Below are 19,229 nucleotides of genomic sequence, written 5' to 3' on the forward strand. Positions count from 1 at the left end.
ATCTGAAAGCCCACTCGATCCGGGAGATCCTTTCTGCTGGGCGTAGCGGTCCATGTTGTTAGCTTGCACGTAGCTACCCCTCCGGGGAGCTCTAGACTTGTGCTTGTCACCGTCCAGCCGGGTCGTCATCACTCAGCAGGGAGAGCAGATCTAGTATACCTGTGAGGTGCAGCAATCACCCTGGGGAGTCCACCTGACTGATGGACAGCCCCCTTTATCAATGCCACTCGACCGCTACAGATCGGTCCCAACGCAGAGCGACTGCGAGCGCCCGCCACCAGACTCGTAGAGGAAAGTCAAAAGCGAAAGTGAAACCAGGGGGGGACGGGCCCGCCCAAGACCCCAGAGCCGTTGTTATTCGATTGGAGCTCGGGGACAGTGCCAACCCAAGTCCGGGGTGGCGCCACGGAGCAGGCCTCTCTCTGGAGTACAGGATAAGTCGAGTTCCCAAAGTCCGATTTAAGTTCCGAAAACGGGAATCACCTCCGCTTCGGTTCACCAGGAATATTCCTTCAAATTAACAGGATTACAGCCAGGATAGATGTGGGAGGCCGCGAGGGTCCCGGGAGCCCTGTGCCTACGCGTCCATCTTGGTTGCGCGCTAGGCTCCTGCCGACTATTGGTGTTATTAATGTGGAATTCCTATAGTGAGGCAGAACATCTCGCTGCATTTGATGACATAAATCAATACGAGTTTGCTTCTCTAATCTGCTTTTTTTTATCCTATCTCGTTCTTCCATGGTGTCAAGGTCTGGAACTGTAAATGATAATATTGCAATTTGGTTTTGGTTTATGCATGGGTTTAAATGTATTAGAATATTTGGATTATACATGGGTTTTAATGTATTAGAAAAATATGAAGAACAAATCTTTATTTACATTTACGTAAATACTAGTTTTTGATTTGTGTTTTTTCTTCATTGTAAATTAATAAATGTAGTGAAAAATATTACCTACATGGAATTTATTTATGAATAAACAATCTTTTTAATTTTAACTTTGTAAAGTGTATGATAGAACAAAAAATAAGTGAACAAATAGAGATAAGAAATACAACACCAGCCTTTGAATGAATTTGCGGAGATTTATTCACCAAAACATAATAAACTAAAACAGGATGGGAACAAAAAAACAAACAAATAATTAATAAGTCAATTATGGTGAATTAAACTATTAATGAAGAGCCCAAATTGTTTTGAAAGTCAATGTACAGCATACATATGGCATCAAAAAGATAAATGTGTCCAGAAAAGTGTCTACAGAGTGGATGGTAGTCACACACTCGAGGAACTTAGGCTTTGTGTCTCTTGCTGGTGATGGAGGTCTTGCAATCCTCTCCTGGTGGCCCAGATAAACATTCTCTACTGAGTAGGACTGGTGGATCCACATTTGCAGAGACTGAGGTGGGACCAGGTGTTTCCTCTTGTGGCAGGGCCTCATATTTCAGATGTTGTTGGACCACAGAAAGGGGAATATGTTGCTGGAAACGCCATGCAAATATGGGTAAAATAATCCTGCAGCACCCCAGTCAGGGAGTCCAAATTTGAGTTTAGACTTTCCATCTGAGCATTGCGCTCTCTCCTCATCTCCCAGAGTTTTGTAAGGACCTGGTCCATCATGTCTTGAGACTGATTAAGGATCTAAGATTTTAAGATTTGGTCGATGGTGCCCCGGGTGACAATGAACCCAGTGGCCTCATTTTGCTGGCTCACAGATTCCCTCTCACAACCCTACCCCACTACCCTGTGCCCTTGACCCAGTGTGGCCCATCCCACTAGTTCCTGGCTGAACTGGAGGTGGTGTTGGTGGTTTTGGATCAACAGTAGCCAGGACTGAGGTACACAAGATTGGGGTTATGTTTCTTCGAAGACTGGACGTGGAGGTATCCATAGGCTGAGCTGTGGTAGCAGCTGGGCTGGGAGGTGTAGATGTGGGCAAAAAATGAAGTTACCTAAAGAAAAAAAGTGAATTATTATAATGAATATACCTTTCAGTAGTATTGTAATAAATTACAAAAACTGTTTAAATTGCACACAAAATTATTCTAAAAAGCAGGTACATAGATGTTCTGAAATGGAAAAAGAAATTAGGAAGTATACATAAAATAATGCAAACATTCAACACAATGCAGTATAGAGGTGAATGCAAAATAAACCATTCCAAGACCTAGCAGGGTAAAAACAACGTGTATGCATCATACAACATAACACATATTTAAATCTTTTTAGACAACATACTTTAATTTCTGAAACAAAAACCATCAATTCAAAGAAATAACAAGAAAGTGACGACATACAAAATTAAACAATAAAAATAACAGCATAAAATAGAGATTGATAAGTACATAACACGTTAGCATATGTGAAAATATGTAAGAAAAGAGAAAATGACCATGATTACATTGCAATATTATTTTCACAAAACAAAAACAAGGCATCATGGTAGTTGTAGTCATTTCAGTTACACATTAACAACACTTGCAAAATTGTAAGTTGAACATACCTAGTACAATATATGCAGTGAAAATGCGCAGATATTTACAATATGGAACACATATTAAATATGTTATTAGGTGAAAAAACACTTACATGCACCATACCTTCGTATGAAATTAAATGGAATTTGAAATCTGTATTCTTAAGTAAGAAAAATAGATTCTGACAAACAGAGAAAGAAGGCAAAAATAAAAAGTAAAACATGAAACAAAACACATATTGCCAAAACACATTAACAATTAGTAAAACAAGAGAACCAACAATATTGCTACAAAATTCCTAAAAACTATTTGAAATAAATACATTTATATATGGGTTGATATGTTTAAAAAAAGGTACACAACACATATACAAAAGCTAACTGAAAAGCAAACATAACATTTAGGTGTAGTCACACATTCAAAAGTATAACTTGCCAGTCTCCTCTCCACCAGGGATTCCTGTTATGCCTTCAGGATGTAGGATCTGCAAGAACTTCTCCTCCCAGGGATAAAGTTGTAAGAGGGTGATGGGAGAACCACCACCAGTCCTCTGGGCCTCCAGGTGACGCTTGGAGGACAAGGCACACACTCTCACCACAGGTCGTTCCACCTCTTCCTTATTTCTTCCTGTGTGTACAGGTTGTTTGCTACAGCATTGACTCTGTCAACTATTCTGGCCCACATTTGCCTTTTCTGAGCTTTAGTTGTATTTTGTACTTGGGCTCCAAAAAATTGTGGCTCTACTCTTATAAACTCATTCACTATGACTGACAATTGTCCCTCAGTTAAACGTGGATTTCTCCTCTCTGCCATTATGAAATGATAAACTTAAATGATTAAGTGATGTCATCAGTGATGTCATTTGAGATGTCATCAGTGATGTCATGGGTGATGTCACTGACCATGTCATGAGTGATGTAATATGTGACGTCATCAGCAGTCGATTGCTGGCGCGCGAGTTATAGTTAGCTGAACTAACTATAACGGGGGAATTTCAATGGTTTTGTACGAGTGAAATGTCCAGCTAACTATAACATGTGTGAAACCTATGGTTTTTTCAGTGAATTTGCAAGGTTTTTTAAATGCTAATTCCTAACTATAACGTGTGTGAAACCTATGGTTTTTTCAGTGAATTTGCAAGGTTTTTTAAATGCTAATTCCTAACTATAATGTGTGTGAAACCTATGGTTTTTTAAGAGAGTTTGCAAGGTTTTTTAAATGCTAATTTATGAATGTATTATTATATTTTTGAAATATTTATTTTACAATAAGCTACCTATATATATAGTTATAGATTGACTTTATCCCGTAATATGAAATGGCTCAGCTTTTTTTTTTTATTATTTGGATAAAGTTGAACAGCATAGTTAATATCTTTTTTTTAAGGGTTTTTGACCGTGCGCGCACGGTGCACGCATGCGTATGTGCTCCGTGTGCGCATGCGTACGTGCTCCGTACGCGCGTGCTCCGTACGTGCGTGCTCCGTACGCGCATGTACGCGTGCTCCGTACGCGCATGCTCCGTGCGTGAACCGTGCGCGCACCGTGCGCGCACCGTGCGCGCACGGCAAGTCATGTGATTTAGAAACAACACTTTTCATTGGTTTATAGTAGTTTCAGGTCATGTGATTAAGAAACAACACTTTTCATTGGTTTATAGTAGTTTCAGGTCATGTGATTAAGAAACAACACTTTTCATTGGTTTATAGTAGTTTCAGTTCCAGAAACTTCCAACACCACACCCACTCCCCTCATTATTACTTCTGATTCCCCGGGAGAAGGAGCTGAGCAGCTTTTCCAGTACTCCAGTACTTGAGAATGGCAGAGCAGCAGTCATCTTCTGGGAGTGAGCAGGAGACCCTTGTGCCACAGAGGCAGAGGAAACAGGAAAACTCTTTTATATGGCAATTTTTCACTTTTCCAGAGGGGCAGAAGAAGGTGAAGGCTCCGAAAGTCACCTGCACTATTTGTGGTGGTGTCTTATCAAGAGGAGATCCTAAAAAGAAATACTCTTTTAGTATCTTCACTATGATCAGGCACGTTACAGAAGAACATCCTGTGGCTTATGCTCGAGCTGCTAGAGACAACCCTCCAGCAGCTCAGCCGAGCACATACGCAGCAGCTCAGCCGAGCACTTCATCTGCGACGGCAGCTTCACCTGCTTCTGTTCCTCTGGATATACACCCTCTGTTCAAGAGGGTGCATATACGGTGCAATGCGTGCAATGCTCTTCTCTCTTATGGGGACACCAGCATTCCCCTAATAGAGAGCAAGATACAGCAGCACACATGCGGCACCCTATAATTTTTTTCATTTTTTTGTTCCTCTGTTCCTCATTTAACTCTACGGCTCTTTTTAGAGCCACCTAACATCTAAACACTTAAATTTGATTTTTAATTCTATTTTTTTAATGATTTTTTCCCGCCAAGCGGGCACCGTGCGCGCACCCCGCGATTTAAAAAAAAAAAAAATGTTTTTTTCACCCTTCATGGTCCTTCAGGGACCCCCTGCAAAAGCTAGGGGGTCAGGAACTCTGTACCCTGCCCCCTTTTCACGTTCTCCACCTTTCTTTTTCACTGTCACACACAAAATGGCGGACAACACTTCCTGATTTCGACCGATTCGAATGTTGACTGACATGTAACCACCAATCACAATTACGCTCGCGCACGTTAAGGTGCGCGCACCATGCGCGCACGGTGCGCGCATATAGATATTTCTGTACTTTTAACTGCAATTTTCTCAGGAACTACTGAACAGATTGACACCATATATGCAAAAGTCACATCCCTGACCTGAGGACTACCTCTTTGCCAAATTTCAAGTAATTCTGTTCAGCCGTTCGGGCTGTACGTTTGACTAAAGGTCCTATGGGAAAATGCATGGGGAAAACGCATTTTGGGACCCCCCTTTTTTCTCAGCCCACGCTTGACGAATCACCCCGAGACTTCCAGGGTAGGAACTGAGCGGAGCGCCCCATTAGTTTAGTGAATTTTGCGAGGATCCGTCAACCGGCGCCAAAGTTATTCAAAATAGAATTTTCAAATTTCCTATGGAAACACGGTCCTAACTATAACTATCTACTGGCGACCGCCAGTAGATAATATATATATATATACATGAGAAACACTCCATATGCCATTTCTTCACCTGGCGTTTTCAAACAACGGAGGAAGGACCACAGATGAGTGCAATAAAGTTTTATTCAGCTCCCTTACACCACATCACTCGCATGACGCGTTTCGATCCTCAAGGGGATCTTGATCACCTATATATATATATATATATATTTCAGTACTCCTTTCCTCACATCTGCGAAGGAAAAACAGAACGGACTCCACTTAGTACCTGCTGCCAATTATTTTATTTTGTGCTTCTTTCCGCCATGATGCGTTTTGGGCTACCCAGAGCCCTTGATCACATGACATGCTCTCAGTTTTTTCCATTTTTAAAGCGACACAGTGCTAAAAGTGACAATAAACATGAAAAACAGACTATCCGTTCGATCTCTGTTTTTGTGGTTGTTACCATGTACATTCGCATATAGATTTACATCATCATTATAACAGGTGTTTAAATCATCTTGAAAACTTACTGTATAAATACATATATATAAATATTAAACACATCTTAAAAACCTATGGGTGACAATTGGAAAAAATGTATATATATACAAAATGCATCTCATATCTGCTTAATGCATACGATATTATTTTTCGTGTCTTGCTTTTCTCTTTACTTTTTGACCAACCCACATGTGCAAATTTGCTGCTATTAAAACAATGTCTGTATAAATACATTTTGTTCAAACAGATTATATAAAAATCCAATAAAAGCGCCAATAGTTTAGAATGTTCAACTATTTTTACTTTAAGGGCTAATATATATATATAAACATGTATTGACTTGTTTTAAATACCACTAAGTGTCTCCCTCCTACCGTGATGTCAGACCGCTGTGCAGATTGGCATAAGTGTGCACATTTATGGAGTCGTTGGAATCTAAGCGATTGGAGCAATGGCCCTTATTCTATATTCTTTGTTCACTATCGCTATAATATAAGTAAATAGTCAGAGGCCATATTGAAAAATTCAGAAGTTTCCCAGATCACAGGTAATTGGATTCTGCCCTCAAGGGTGAGTTCAGAGCTCTATGAAGCTAGGGTTCGTGAACAAATAGAGATCTGCAGGCAATGGTTTTAGGGTGACAGAGTTATTTAACCAACCATTTGTTCCTGGCCAGATTTTGTGGCAACAAGTAACAATAAAAAGAGATTCCAGAGAAAAATTAAGCATTCAGGTGCTCTCATTTAGAAGGTAATGAATGCCTTTTACATATTAAATCAATACTTAGATATGTTGTGCCATATGGCAGGTAGGACACCAAAAATTCTCCTTACAGCTTCCCTACAAAGATAAGCTTGAAACTTGGCCTCTCGCTGCAAGACTTGTCCACCTCCATAGAGGGGATTAGAACCCAGGTTGCGCCTTGCCACCTGCACGGACAGGTGCTAACACTAGTGTTTGGAGACTACATGGAAGCTGAGACGACTGAGGTTCCCTCCACAGAACTTGCCCCATATCTGCCAAGTGTCTAAATGGGTTTGTAGTTTGGACCTAGGGCACAGGGCTGGCTTTAGAACTGGTAACAAAAGGTGTGACAGTCATTTTTGGCGCCTCCACACCCCATGACCGCCTGCTCAGATTCTCTCACTACCACCAGGCAAAAGTGCCTCTCTTCTCTCTAATCATACATTATTGCTAAACACAGCACCCCCCCCCCCCTGAAATCAGCACCCCCTCCACAGGTAAGCACCCAGTGCGGTAGCACTGGTCGTACTACCCTAAAGCAGGCACTTCTGGCACCAGTGCCCAGGGCCGGACTGCGAACCGAAACTGGCCCTGGCAAACTGTTCTGCCTGCCCCTGGGGAGGGGTGCGTCCGAGCTATTTGCTAGGGCCGGTTTCGGACGATTTTGTTACAGGGAGCCGATATTGCCAGCTCACGGTAACAAAAACGTCTCCCTAGGGGCCCAAAACCGGCCCCACCCTGGCGGCCTACCGGGAAAATGCCCGGTGCCCACTATGGCCAGTCCAAGAAATCAAAGAATTCACCAGCAGGCTTAGGGTACTAGGATAAATGGTGCTTTTACTGAGGTCCATTAGCTCTGCATATCTATTAGGCCGTGGCCTGGGAACAAGGTTCACCATGCCCCACACTTACATTTCTTTGATTATGTGGTATTATGTGCATCTTAACATTGTCCTTGACTCAAAACTGCAGCACCTTTATCAAAGGATGTTGATTTTTCTTTGTAGGCCCGAGCAACAACCCAGACACAGAAGAAAGTCATAAGACTTCAGCTGCTGCAAAGCCCAGGGTTCAAATCACTTCTTTAATGTGGAGAGAGCCCAAAGACAGCAGAGAGTGGGAGGATGAACACATAATCAAAGACCAACCTGATCACTTGAAGGCAAAGGAACCTGGCCAGACCAGATCCAGTTCATCTGAGAATTTGCTCTGTGAAGCTTCCTTTAATGGTAATGTTTTGATTTTCAGATAGTAAATGTTATTTTATTGAGTTTAAATACTAATATGATGGTGTTATTTCTAGAAATATAGCACCAGGAATGTAAAAGTAAATGATATCAGCATACAATCTGATAGTGTAAGCTAACTTCATCCTCATTTGTTAGAGAGAGCTAAGCAGACTTGTGAGATGCCATCTTCACCTTCTTCATTGACAAGTGCTTACATTTTCTTATGTGAGAGATGGAGAGCATAACTGTCAACATTTGTGAAGGAAATTCCCCAAATTCCCAAAATCAAGACTACTGCACTTAGCAAGGCATACAAGGTCAGGTATTTGATTGTATGCAGTTTGCGTAATCAAAAAATGTTTTTTTTTTAAATATCTTTGGTTAGTATCATTGGGTTACCTTTACTTTTACAATGCTGTGGAATAAAACAAAAATGCAGTCTCGTCATCACCAGTGTTATGATATTACATTTGTTTTATTTATTGATTCTAGATGGCAATCGTCACTTAAATCTGTTTTTTACTAACCACAAAAGCTACTTCTGCACTGGGGAGTGGCCTAGTAGCAAAGTAGTAAATGGCAGCTGTCGGGTACGCCAAAAAAACATTTGATAGGTTGATGAGAGGTTCAAGCTACTGAAGAACTATGGGTGGGAGGAAGCAACGGCAAGTGGGTGGGACAGAGGGAGATTAAATAATCTTAAAGCCGTATACAGGACAGAGCAGAAAAGCATCAAACAAGGGAGACAGACACAGAAAGCGTGAGGGGACAGCTGGTGAGGGAAGCCGCATATGAGATAAAGAGCAGCATACGACTGAAAGAGCAACACATAGTGTGCGGTAGTGGGTTTTTGGCACTGGAGGAACACAAGAGGAGAGAGGTGGAAAACACATATGCTCTACTTGGCCGTTTATGAAAAAGTAGTTCCCTAAAAGCGAACAGTGAAAGGACACAAGTCAGACATTTAAAGAAGGATTAAGAGGTTATGCTCCATGGGAGGGATAAACAGAAGAAGAGGAAGGCAACCCATCAAATAAAAAGTGAGCAAATGAGAGTGCCAATAAAGCCAACGAAAGGGTATAAACTATGGGCTGGCTGTAAGCCCACTGTACTTTTTTGTAAGCCCACAAAAGGTCTTTCCCAGCCAAACAGCTTGTCCTGTCCGGAATGCTTGAAATAATTACAGCCACAGGCAATCAACAAGTCTGTCATTGCTTCTGAAGGTGACCAGGCGTGGCAGTTCAAGACAGATTTGCATAAGGGTGGTCTCTGTCTTGATGAGCAAAGTGGGTGAAAAAAGATGAACTAGCCAAAGCAGTGCAGCAGCTTTCATACAGTAATGTATAAACTGAAAGCACATGTTATCGAGAACGCTACAGGCCAATGGTGAGGTAAAGCTCACCATGTGGAGTCTCAAGTAGATACTCACATAGCCACAGAATAACAAGACCATATTATCTTTTAACCAGTTCCTTTTAATTTCAAAATGTGCTCCACGTGGCAACACCTACCATTTTAACAGGGAAATGCCTACAGGTTCCAGGCCCACTGACTGTTCCTGGCTAAGCCCTTGCTCCTACCCCCAGGGCTAATTCAAATAGAGCAGCATAATAATAAAGCTCAGAATTAAGATGTACTGTACCAGTAGGCCTGACCTCCACATGGGTGTCTAGTTACTGCAGAAGAAATGTAGCCCAAGCAACAAGTTATAGAAGCACATATATAAGAGGGGGAACCACATTCACTGCACACTGGCGTTACTGGGTCATAATTAATCTTACGTGAAACTTAAATTCCATTTGTAAAATACACAAAATTTTTATTTATGCAATTTCACATCATTTAATGCTCACAGGAGATTGGTTTAAGCAGAAAATTAAGAGACATTTTCTGATCAAATCAATCGGCTGAAGGTATACTGCATGTCATTTGTTTACAAAATGAATGTCCTCACTTAAAAAAATCATATGAGACACCAACAAACCCTGTTTCATGCGATTCCCATAGTTTTGAATAATCTTGGTGACATTTTGTGAAGTTTTGCACAACATACCCACTAGCCATGACATACAATATATTATGGGTTACAAGAATTGGGGTCCACTCACAGCTGACTGTGAAAGCCCTGGATCAAAATGTAATGGAAGGGAAGTAAGGTTGAATGTAAAGAAAATGAGGCGGTGGACACAACAATACTCAATGAAGAGGACAACCGAGTACAATGTTGGCCAGAGTCATCACGCACAGGCGAGGAGTCAAAATGGTCAGAAACAGCGACTCAGCACCCAATGACTTTGGCTGATCAATTGCGTGAATTATCCCGAATCAGCCCGGGGGGCAATTCAGCTCTATTTCCCTTAGCTAAGGGGCTCTGTGTCCTAACACCAGGGTGACTCATTGGTTCTGTAGGGGAAGTACATTACTCTGCGTTGTACTGAAACAGCAGTGCAAAGCTGTCAGTGGCTTATCGTTACAAGTAAGCACAAACCATGCACTAGACATGTAGGGGTGATACTTGAGTTGGGTGACAGGTGTTATCCTGCAGAGGGTCAGGATTCCAGCCTAGTCATCCAAGTATCAAAGTGCTGGTTGTTGCTGCCACTGTCTTGGGCTTTTGAGTATCAGTGGCATCATTTGGGCCCTAAGACAATGCAACAGAAGGACATTTTATGATTTTGAGTGATAGATCCCCTTGACTTGCCATAATTATATATTCCTCAAGGAACATCTCGCTGGTGTGGAACTCTTCTTCCTTAGGTATTTCTACCACAAACACATTGGGGCATCTAACGTGGCCCTCGGCTTATTTGTCTTTAGGTGCCAAAGCTCTAGCACGAGATCTACCAATAGATCTGCGCCCCAACTAACCTACCTGGGTCTTAATAAGTGCTTCAACTTTAATATATGTCTCTTACTGAAAAAAAAGATAATATTCAAATTGAGAATGTAAATTAACTCCAAAAATAATTTAACTGACACACATATGTGGATTAATTGAAAATGTATTGAAAATAAAATGTGCAATACGGATCTCCCAGCAGCGCAACCAGAGGAGCATAGTTGTGGTGGAGGATTCTTTTATTGGCCACCCCTTAATCTAAACTGGCTTTGGTGCCTTGAAGGGGACATGGCAGCAATGTATTGTCATGGTTGTTAGCTTTCTCAAATGTAGGTCCACTTACCAATGTGGGCATGCATTAGTGGTAAATTACAACACATATTGGCAGGCTATTGCTGCCCATACGCTCATAAATACACACCAAATAATTTTGAGCCAGCACAAAACTGGACAAACACGCCTCACACCCCAACTGTGCTTATAAAAGTATAGTGCTGCAGCAGCAATTGATGGACGGAATGCTGAATGAATCAAACATTCACCCCAGTCCAGAGATCTGAGTTAAATGCAACATTTTTTCTCTCACTACGCCACCCCAGTTTGGTCCTGGCCATATGCAAATCAGTCTTGACCCTTTTCCTCATGGGAACAGTTGAGCCTGAACTGCCAAGCCGGTTTTTCTCCCTGGGACCAGTTTCGGGGTAACACCCCTCATCAGCCAGGCTAACTTGAATCCAGGAGCAAGGGAACCATGACTGGGCATACCCATCCCACTTAGGGAGAAAAGTGCTGTGGCAACAATTGATGGATGGAATGCTGAATGAGTCAAACATTAACCTCCAGTCAAAAGATTTGGGTTAAATCCAACATTCTATTGTTCACTATGCCACCCCAGTTTGGACTCTGCCATATGCAAACCAGTCATGACCATGTTCCTTATGGGAACAGTCCAGCCCGAACTGCCAAGCCGGGTCCTCCCTAGGCGAAACAAGCATCCTGGGACCAGTTTCAGGGTAGCACCCCTCATCAACTAGGCTAGCTTGAATCCAAGCTACCTTGGCTGATATGGGGGGAATACCCCAAAACTGGTCCTAGGATGCTTGTTTCCACTCCAGGGAGGACCTGGAATGGCAGTTCAAGCTGGACTGTTCCCATGAGGAACAGGGTCAAGACTGATTTGCATATGGCTGGGGTCAAACTGAGGTGGCATGGTGAGCAAAAGAACGATGGAAAAACCCAGACCTTTGTGACTGGTGGTGAATGTTTTCATTTGTTCTTTTTTGCTTTTGTTGCCCTAAGTGGGAAGGGTATGCTCCGACGTGGGTCCCGTGCTCACTGCGCCACTGGATTGAAGCTGGCTTGGCTGATCAGGGGTGAATACCATGAAACCATTCCCAGGATGCTTGTTTCTGGTCCAGGGAGGACCTGGCTTGGCAGTTCGGGCAGGTCTGTTTTAATGAGGAGGAAGGTCAAGACTGATTTGCATATGGCTGGTTCCAAAGTGAGGTGGCGTGGTGAGAAACAAAACAATGGATTCAACCCAGATCTTTGTGACTGGGGATAAATGTTTGCATTGTTCAGCATTCCATCCATCATTTGTTCTTTTTTGGTTTTGTTGCCCTAAGTGGGAAGGGTATACTCAGATGTTGGTCCCGTGCTCACTTTCCCACTGGATTCAAGCTAGCTTGGCTGATGAGGGATGAATACCCCGAAACCGGTCCCAGGATGCTTGTTTCCGGTCTAGGGAGGATCTGGCTTGGCAGTTCGGGCTGGACTGTTCCCATGATGAACAAGGTAAATACTGATTTGCATATGGCTGGGTTCAAACTAGGATGGCGTGGTGGGCACAAGAACAGTGGATTACACCCAGATCCTTGTGACTGGAGGTGAATGTTTGCATTGTTCAGCATTCCATCCATCATTTGTTCCTTTCGCTTTTGTTTTAAAAGTATAGGCATAGGACTCATAAAGGTGCCATACGTTTTTTTCCCCTAGTACTGGCTTCCTGAGTTCACAATATAAATAACTTACTTAAATTATTTAAGGGCCAATAGTGCATGCCACTGGTTGCTACAGAGACATTCTTAGACCATCACAGATGCTGTGTGCTTTAGGAGACAATTGTGGAGCACTATCTCAATTTTGCTCTTTTAGTGCACACACTGAGGGCCATATTGCAAGTGGCCAAGAATATTTCCTGTAATTTTCCTTCTTGGGAATTACCATTACTGAGTTCATGGTGATCCAAGGGTGGGGAAATAACAGGAGTTACGTGTTTTTGGGAACAACATGCGGATATCAGTACTTCAGTGCTGAATTATGCATGTGTGGCCACAGTCTTTCAGAAGGATATTTTGTATGCTTGGAATTGCCATGGCCCAGATAACTACCATTAGCGGGTGCTTTGGAATTTTCGAGCCACTTGTGATGCGGTTTGAACATGAATAAGCTAAAGGCAAGCTAAGGTAAGGTGCACCAAAAATTGTGCCCTCTAAATGGAGAATCTGACGATTGTAATGACCAAACATTGAGCTAACAATGGAAATAATGTTAAGTGGGTACTAATATCTAACAGAGCACCCTTTATAATGTAGTTTTCCAATAGTGGTATACTTTGAAGTTTATGCCATTTGTTCTTCCTACTGCTTAACCGTCAGAGCAGGCAGTCAAAAGAGGCTCCAACATCTTTCAATTTTCCCACAGTGAGTAAACTCAGTCCTCCAATGGACTTTTCCATGAGGGACAACAGCACGTACTAAAAGAACAGTTTCAAGGTATATTCATATAGTGTAAGGAAGCACTTTGTGAGGTGGACCTGCAGACTATACTTGAATGCTGAAGCTTAGGCCTCAAAATATTGCTGTATTAATTAGTTTTATGTTCAAGCACAAAATCTCCTTTCACTTTCCCTTTTACTTACAAAACATGTTATGTCTGCCCTCAAATGGCCACACCTCCAATCAGAAAACTGGTTTGCCAAGAGTAAGCCTTACCTCTCATCACTCAAAAGGAGAACACAGCTAATTTATTCCAGGACCTTGTTACTGGTTATCGTTCCCCATGAGAATTGTCCTTCTGCATGGGATGGTAGCTGCAATGTGTAAGTGATGGAAGAGTGGAGTATCGGAGTCACCGTCACAAGGTTGTTTGAAAGAAATGTGTGTGACTGATGGGAAACATAAGCGATTACCCTAATGTACAAAGCATTTGTCATACAATCCAAATGTGAGCTCTCAGAGTTGTGGGGCAACTGTTTAAGAGATACAAGGACTCCAGTTGCAAATGTGCACTGGACCCACATTCTTACAGCTATCCATCACAACTCTAGAAATGAAAGATTTAAACTCATACAGTATTATTGTTTACTTATACTGCATCTAACCCCTAAATGGGTTCATCTTATTTTTCCACACGCAGATGTTGCATACCCACGCTGTAATTTTGAAGGAGCGGGTTTTTATCATGTGGTCAGTGGATGCCCAGCACTCATGATTTATTGGAGATAGTGGTCTGATTTATTGACAAAGGTACAGGTATGGACGTTATTTAGGGGTTGCCAGGGGTCGCATTTGCAACCCCTGGTTTGGCCCCTGCAACCTCTGAGCTCAGGCTGCAAAGGGCAGCATGAGGAACAGCAGAAGCAGGTCATTTTCTTGTCTGAAAAGAAAGTCAGCTTTGGGATTTCCAGGCTTCTGTAGCTGGGAACAAATAACAAACTGCAACTTGCAACTGTTTCAATTTGGCCCATCAGCTAGGGGTATGCTTAAAGTGTTGCCCAGGGCACACCCTTCAAGGCAGTGGTGTTTGAACAATTTTCAGAGTGGGGGTGCTTCTATCAATGTGACTGTGAGAAGTTGGCCTGGTATATGCTGTCCATTAATTATAGTGGGCACCTAGTACGAGTCTAGACAACCCCATATTGGTTATAGGTTAAAGACAACCTTTATTGAAAGCTATCCTAGTGGTAGCTTGTTTCCGGTCCAGGGAAGACATGGCTTGGCAGTTCGGGCTGGACTGTTCCCATGAGGCACAGGGTCAGACTGATTTGCATATGGCCATGTCTGAACTGGGGTGGCAGAGTGGGCTAAAGAACGGTGATGGATCAAACCCAGATCTGTTGACTGGGAGTGAGTGTTTGATTGGTTCTGATGCTCCGTCCATTACCACCCCCTTTTGTACCGCTCTATCAATGTTATGTCAGTGAAATCATAGGGGTTGTGAAAAGTCTAAGGGGCATATTATCAAGGACGGCGTTAAAATTATCGCCGCTTGAGTGGCAGGAAACTGCCGCTAAAGCGGCGATAGTGGGCTTGATATTATGCCGCAGAGAATTCCAATAGAAGCCCATGTTCACACCAGAACATGGGCTTCTATTGGAATTCTCTGCGGCATATTATCAAGCCCATTATCGCTGCTTTTAGCGGCAGTTTTCTGGCGCTAAAGCGGCGATAATTTTAACGCCATCCTTGATAATATGCCCCCAAGTGTTACACAAGATGTAGCAAATGTCCGAAGAATGGTGTTCGAATAGTGGGTATCCAGTGGTGCATATTAAAGCACATTGTCCTAAATAAATGAATAAAGCATGGTATGATAGGGTACTGCTTTTAGAAGAGCACATTTTCGATTGAACTGGCTTCTTGAAATGACCACTAATCTTGCAACAGACATGCAGCTTTACTGCTAAACCTATCTAGAGCACAAAAAACACAATCCTGAAATTTGATTTTCTGCGCAATTTTACCACAAGTAAAGCGTCTGTTTGTTTTGATTTTAATAAAATCTTTGTTCCCATCGCACCTCACAATTACAAAAACTCCATGGGGCAGATTTACAAGCCCCTTGCGCCACTTTTGCGTCACTTTTAATATGGGAAAAGTGATGCAAAAGTGGCGCAAGGGGCTTGTAATATCTGCCCCCATGTGCCTTGTTTGAAGGTTTCTTGCTGTTGATATATTTTGAAATGTTTATAAAGTTAATTTTTTTTAAAGTTTTTCACTTGGTTCACATTACGAGATTCCCTCACTTTACAGTCAAGGAAAGTAAAAGTAAACATCAATCTCCATTCTAAACAAGCATCAGTTTGTCAGAAGACATTGCATGATGCTTGACTTCCGTCTTTGAACACACAGCAAATGTGAAGAGATAAAAACTAGCTTGAAGGCCTCCTTCTTGCTCATTCTATGTCTGAATGTCATACGGGTTATCTTGGGGGTGCTGCAGCATCTCGGTGCACCTGCTTACAGCGCCCCTGCTTCAAAGACTCATGCCAAAAACTCCACCACACAGGAGCATACTTCACCCGCAGGCCCTGGGAGGACTGGGTAGCATTTGGAACAAGCTACCAGGGATGCTGTCAGTAGTCTGTGCCTGTTCTCATGTGCTGCTGAACCCCAGGCCCTGTTAGAATGTATGGAATGCTCATGGGCATCATTTAGGAGGAGCCAGGGGTCTCAGCTGGGACCACTGGCGTGCCCCTTGCAACCTCTGGCACTGGGTTTGCGACCCCTTGCCTCAGAAGTGATAAAATCAGTGCCTCGAACTTAGGGGTGACTCCACACTACTTATTTTTGTGTCTATTATTTGTTATATTAATAGTGAATAATTGTGTTATTCACTATTGGTGTAATAAAAAAGGCAGCACAATTAGCTGGAATGGGACCTTTGGCGGTAGCTAAGGTAAGTAATAAATGATTTTAAATGCATAATGTGTGCGTGCTTGTAGTTGACAGTGTGTTTATGTGACAGCGAACATGCGAGCATGTGTGCAAGTCTGAATGTATGTGTAGGCATGTGTATGTGAGTGAGAATCAGTGACAGGTAGTGAGTGAGAAAGTGCGAGATTGTGTCAGTAAGTATGAGTGAGTCATAATGATTGAAAATAAGTGACTGCAAGTGAGTCAGAAGGAAGAGGGATGAGTATGATGGAATGTTAGAGAGTGAGAGTAAGAATGAGTGTGAGTGAGTGAGAATGAATGAAGGCGTGAGTGTGAGGTAGAATGTGGTGTTATGCTTGTAAGTCTGTCATTGGCCCTTGCATACCGAAGGTAATTCTTTTTTTATAGAGAATCCCTTGGTACAATACTGGTGTTGGCATACTTGAGGCCTTAGCATGACAGACACCTGTGACAATATACTGTCACTGGCACACTAAAGCCATTCTTGGCATAATGGACACCCTTGTTAAAATACTGCTAATGGCACACTAGAGGTAATTCTTGGCATATGGAACACCTGTAGAAAGATGCTGGTGCTAACACATTGGAGGTAATTATTGGCATAAAAGAGAGTAACCAGGCATATGGGAGGGGGATTTCTATGACAAAATGGTAGCTTTGACATACAGGGGTAATTTTTGACATATGGGTCCCGTGTGGTGTATGAATGGCATAAATGGAAACATTTCGGCACTGGCATGTTGGGCGGCACCCATGGCATATGGGAGCACCCATGAAAAAATGCTAGCCCTGGCACGGTGGAGTTAATTTTTGACATATGGTGGCATCAATAGCACATTTTGAAAAAGTGCTGTCAACTCCTGAGGAGACTATCCAAATGCGTCTTAGGGAAAGACGTCCTGACTCTAGCACTCCGATGCGGAAAATCCGCTGTTTAAAACAGGTACGACCATAGGTGGCTTAGTTCATTGCTTGTTTAATGCATATTCAATTCATATGGCTATTCAAGAAGTATGATAAGGCTCATACTGTCAATGGTTATTCAGTCCACATGGAGGTTCACAAATGTGTTTCCATTGTTTTAGGCAAATCAATTTTCCAAATATCCCCGATGCATTTCGGGACTCGCCCTTCCTCAGGGGTATTCTACAAAAGAAAAAATGGAGGAGGACATAAGGCTATGGTCCAGGATGTAAAAGCGCTTAAAAAACCTAAATATAAGTAGATGGTGGTGAGTGTGTTCTAAACATGCGCAACCAACCAGTGCTTAGTGGTAAACGAGTAGCAAGAAGGATACTGGCTTAGAATTCGAAACTTGTAGAAAATATAGAAAGGCTTGTGGAGTGGTATTCAGTGATAGAACTCGGTGCATAAAAAGCAAAACACAAGGGTGTGGGAAACTCGTTGCGCAAGGTAAATGGTGGAGTGAACCAGAGAAAAAAGGAAGCGAGTACGCTTCTGTTAACCAAAGGCGAAGACGTAAATAATGCTCAAAAGTGTTATCCACGAAGTGCACGTGATGTAATTAGAGCGCTTAAATTAAAGAATACCACCAAGAACGACCAGTGTTACCTGAATGGCTCCGTAAACGTGGGTGTGCGAAAACCTCGTCCAAATGAGTGTGTAACGTACAGCTTAAACGCGAGTTGTATTGGATAAATAGACTGAACTCTGTTTACCCACTCGGGTTAAATGAACGTCTCGAATTTAGTTGTCATCTGTAAACTGTTGCACTGTGAATATTTGTTTTCATCATTCATCGTAATTCACACATGTTTAACCCCTTTTTTCCCATTCATTCCAGAGTTTATGTTCAGACCTTATTTTGCTGATTTGTCTCTACATATTTATGTGTCATGACACACTGAAGATAATTTATGTATTTATTTATGTTATTCACTGTTTCTTTCTGATGGTAACCGTGGTTCCTGAACATACACGCTAGTCTTTCTTCTCACTCTAGCAGTCACATGACTCACTTTCGAGCTTCACCGGGTTCATCATTTCCGGATACATAGTATTCAGTTCCAGGGTTTAAGCTGCACGTTACACACTCATTTGGACGAGGTTTTCGCACACCCACGTTTACGGAGCCATTCAGGTAACACTGATCGTTCTTGGTCGTATTCTTTAATTTAAGCACTCTAATTACATCACGTGCACTTCGTGGATAACACTTTTGAGCATTATTTACGTCTTCGCCTTTGGTTAACAGAAGCGTACTCGCTTCCGTTTTTCTCTGGTTCACTCCACCATTTACCTTGCGCAACGAGTTTCCCACACCCTTGTGTTTCGCTTTTTATGCACCGAGTTCTATCACTGAATACCACTCCACAAGCCTTTCTATATTTTCTACAAGTTTCGAATTCTAAGCCAGTATCCTTCTTGCTACTCGTTTACCACTAAGCACTGGTTGGTTGCGCATGTTTACAACACACTCACCACCATCTACTTATATTTAGGTTTTTAAAGCCCTTTTACATCCTGGACCATAGCCTTATGTCCTCCTCCATTTTGTCTTTTGTAGAATCCCCTGAGGAAGGGCGAGTCCCGAAATGCATCGGGGATATTTGGAAAATTGATTTGCCTAAAACAATGGAAACACATTTGTGAACCTCCATGTGGACTGAATAACCATTGACAGTATGAGCTTTATCATACTTCTTGAATAGCCATATGAATTGAATATGCATTAAAC

At 42.3% G+C, this 19,229-nt stretch overlaps 1 protein-coding gene across 1 annotated transcript in view; it reads left to right on the forward strand.

Moving 5' to 3' along the window:
• The window catches only part of ARHGEF33 (Rho guanine nucleotide exchange factor 33), a 705,710-nt gene that overhangs the window by 266,782 nt on the left and 419,699 nt on the right, over positions 1-19,229 (forward strand). Inside the window, exon 7 of the mRNA XM_085609742.1 lies at positions 7,793-8,014. Within this exon, the coding sequence (XP_085465868.1) occupies positions 7,793-8,014 (222 nt within the window). The remainder of the gene's footprint in view (positions 1-7,792; positions 8,015-19,229) is intronic.

The sequence above is a fragment of the Triturus cristatus genome, chromosome 6, assembly GCF_964204655.1.
Source record: "Triturus cristatus chromosome 6, aTriCri1.1, whole genome shotgun sequence".
Lineage (NCBI taxonomy): Eukaryota > Metazoa > Chordata > Amphibia > Caudata > Salamandridae > Triturus > Triturus cristatus.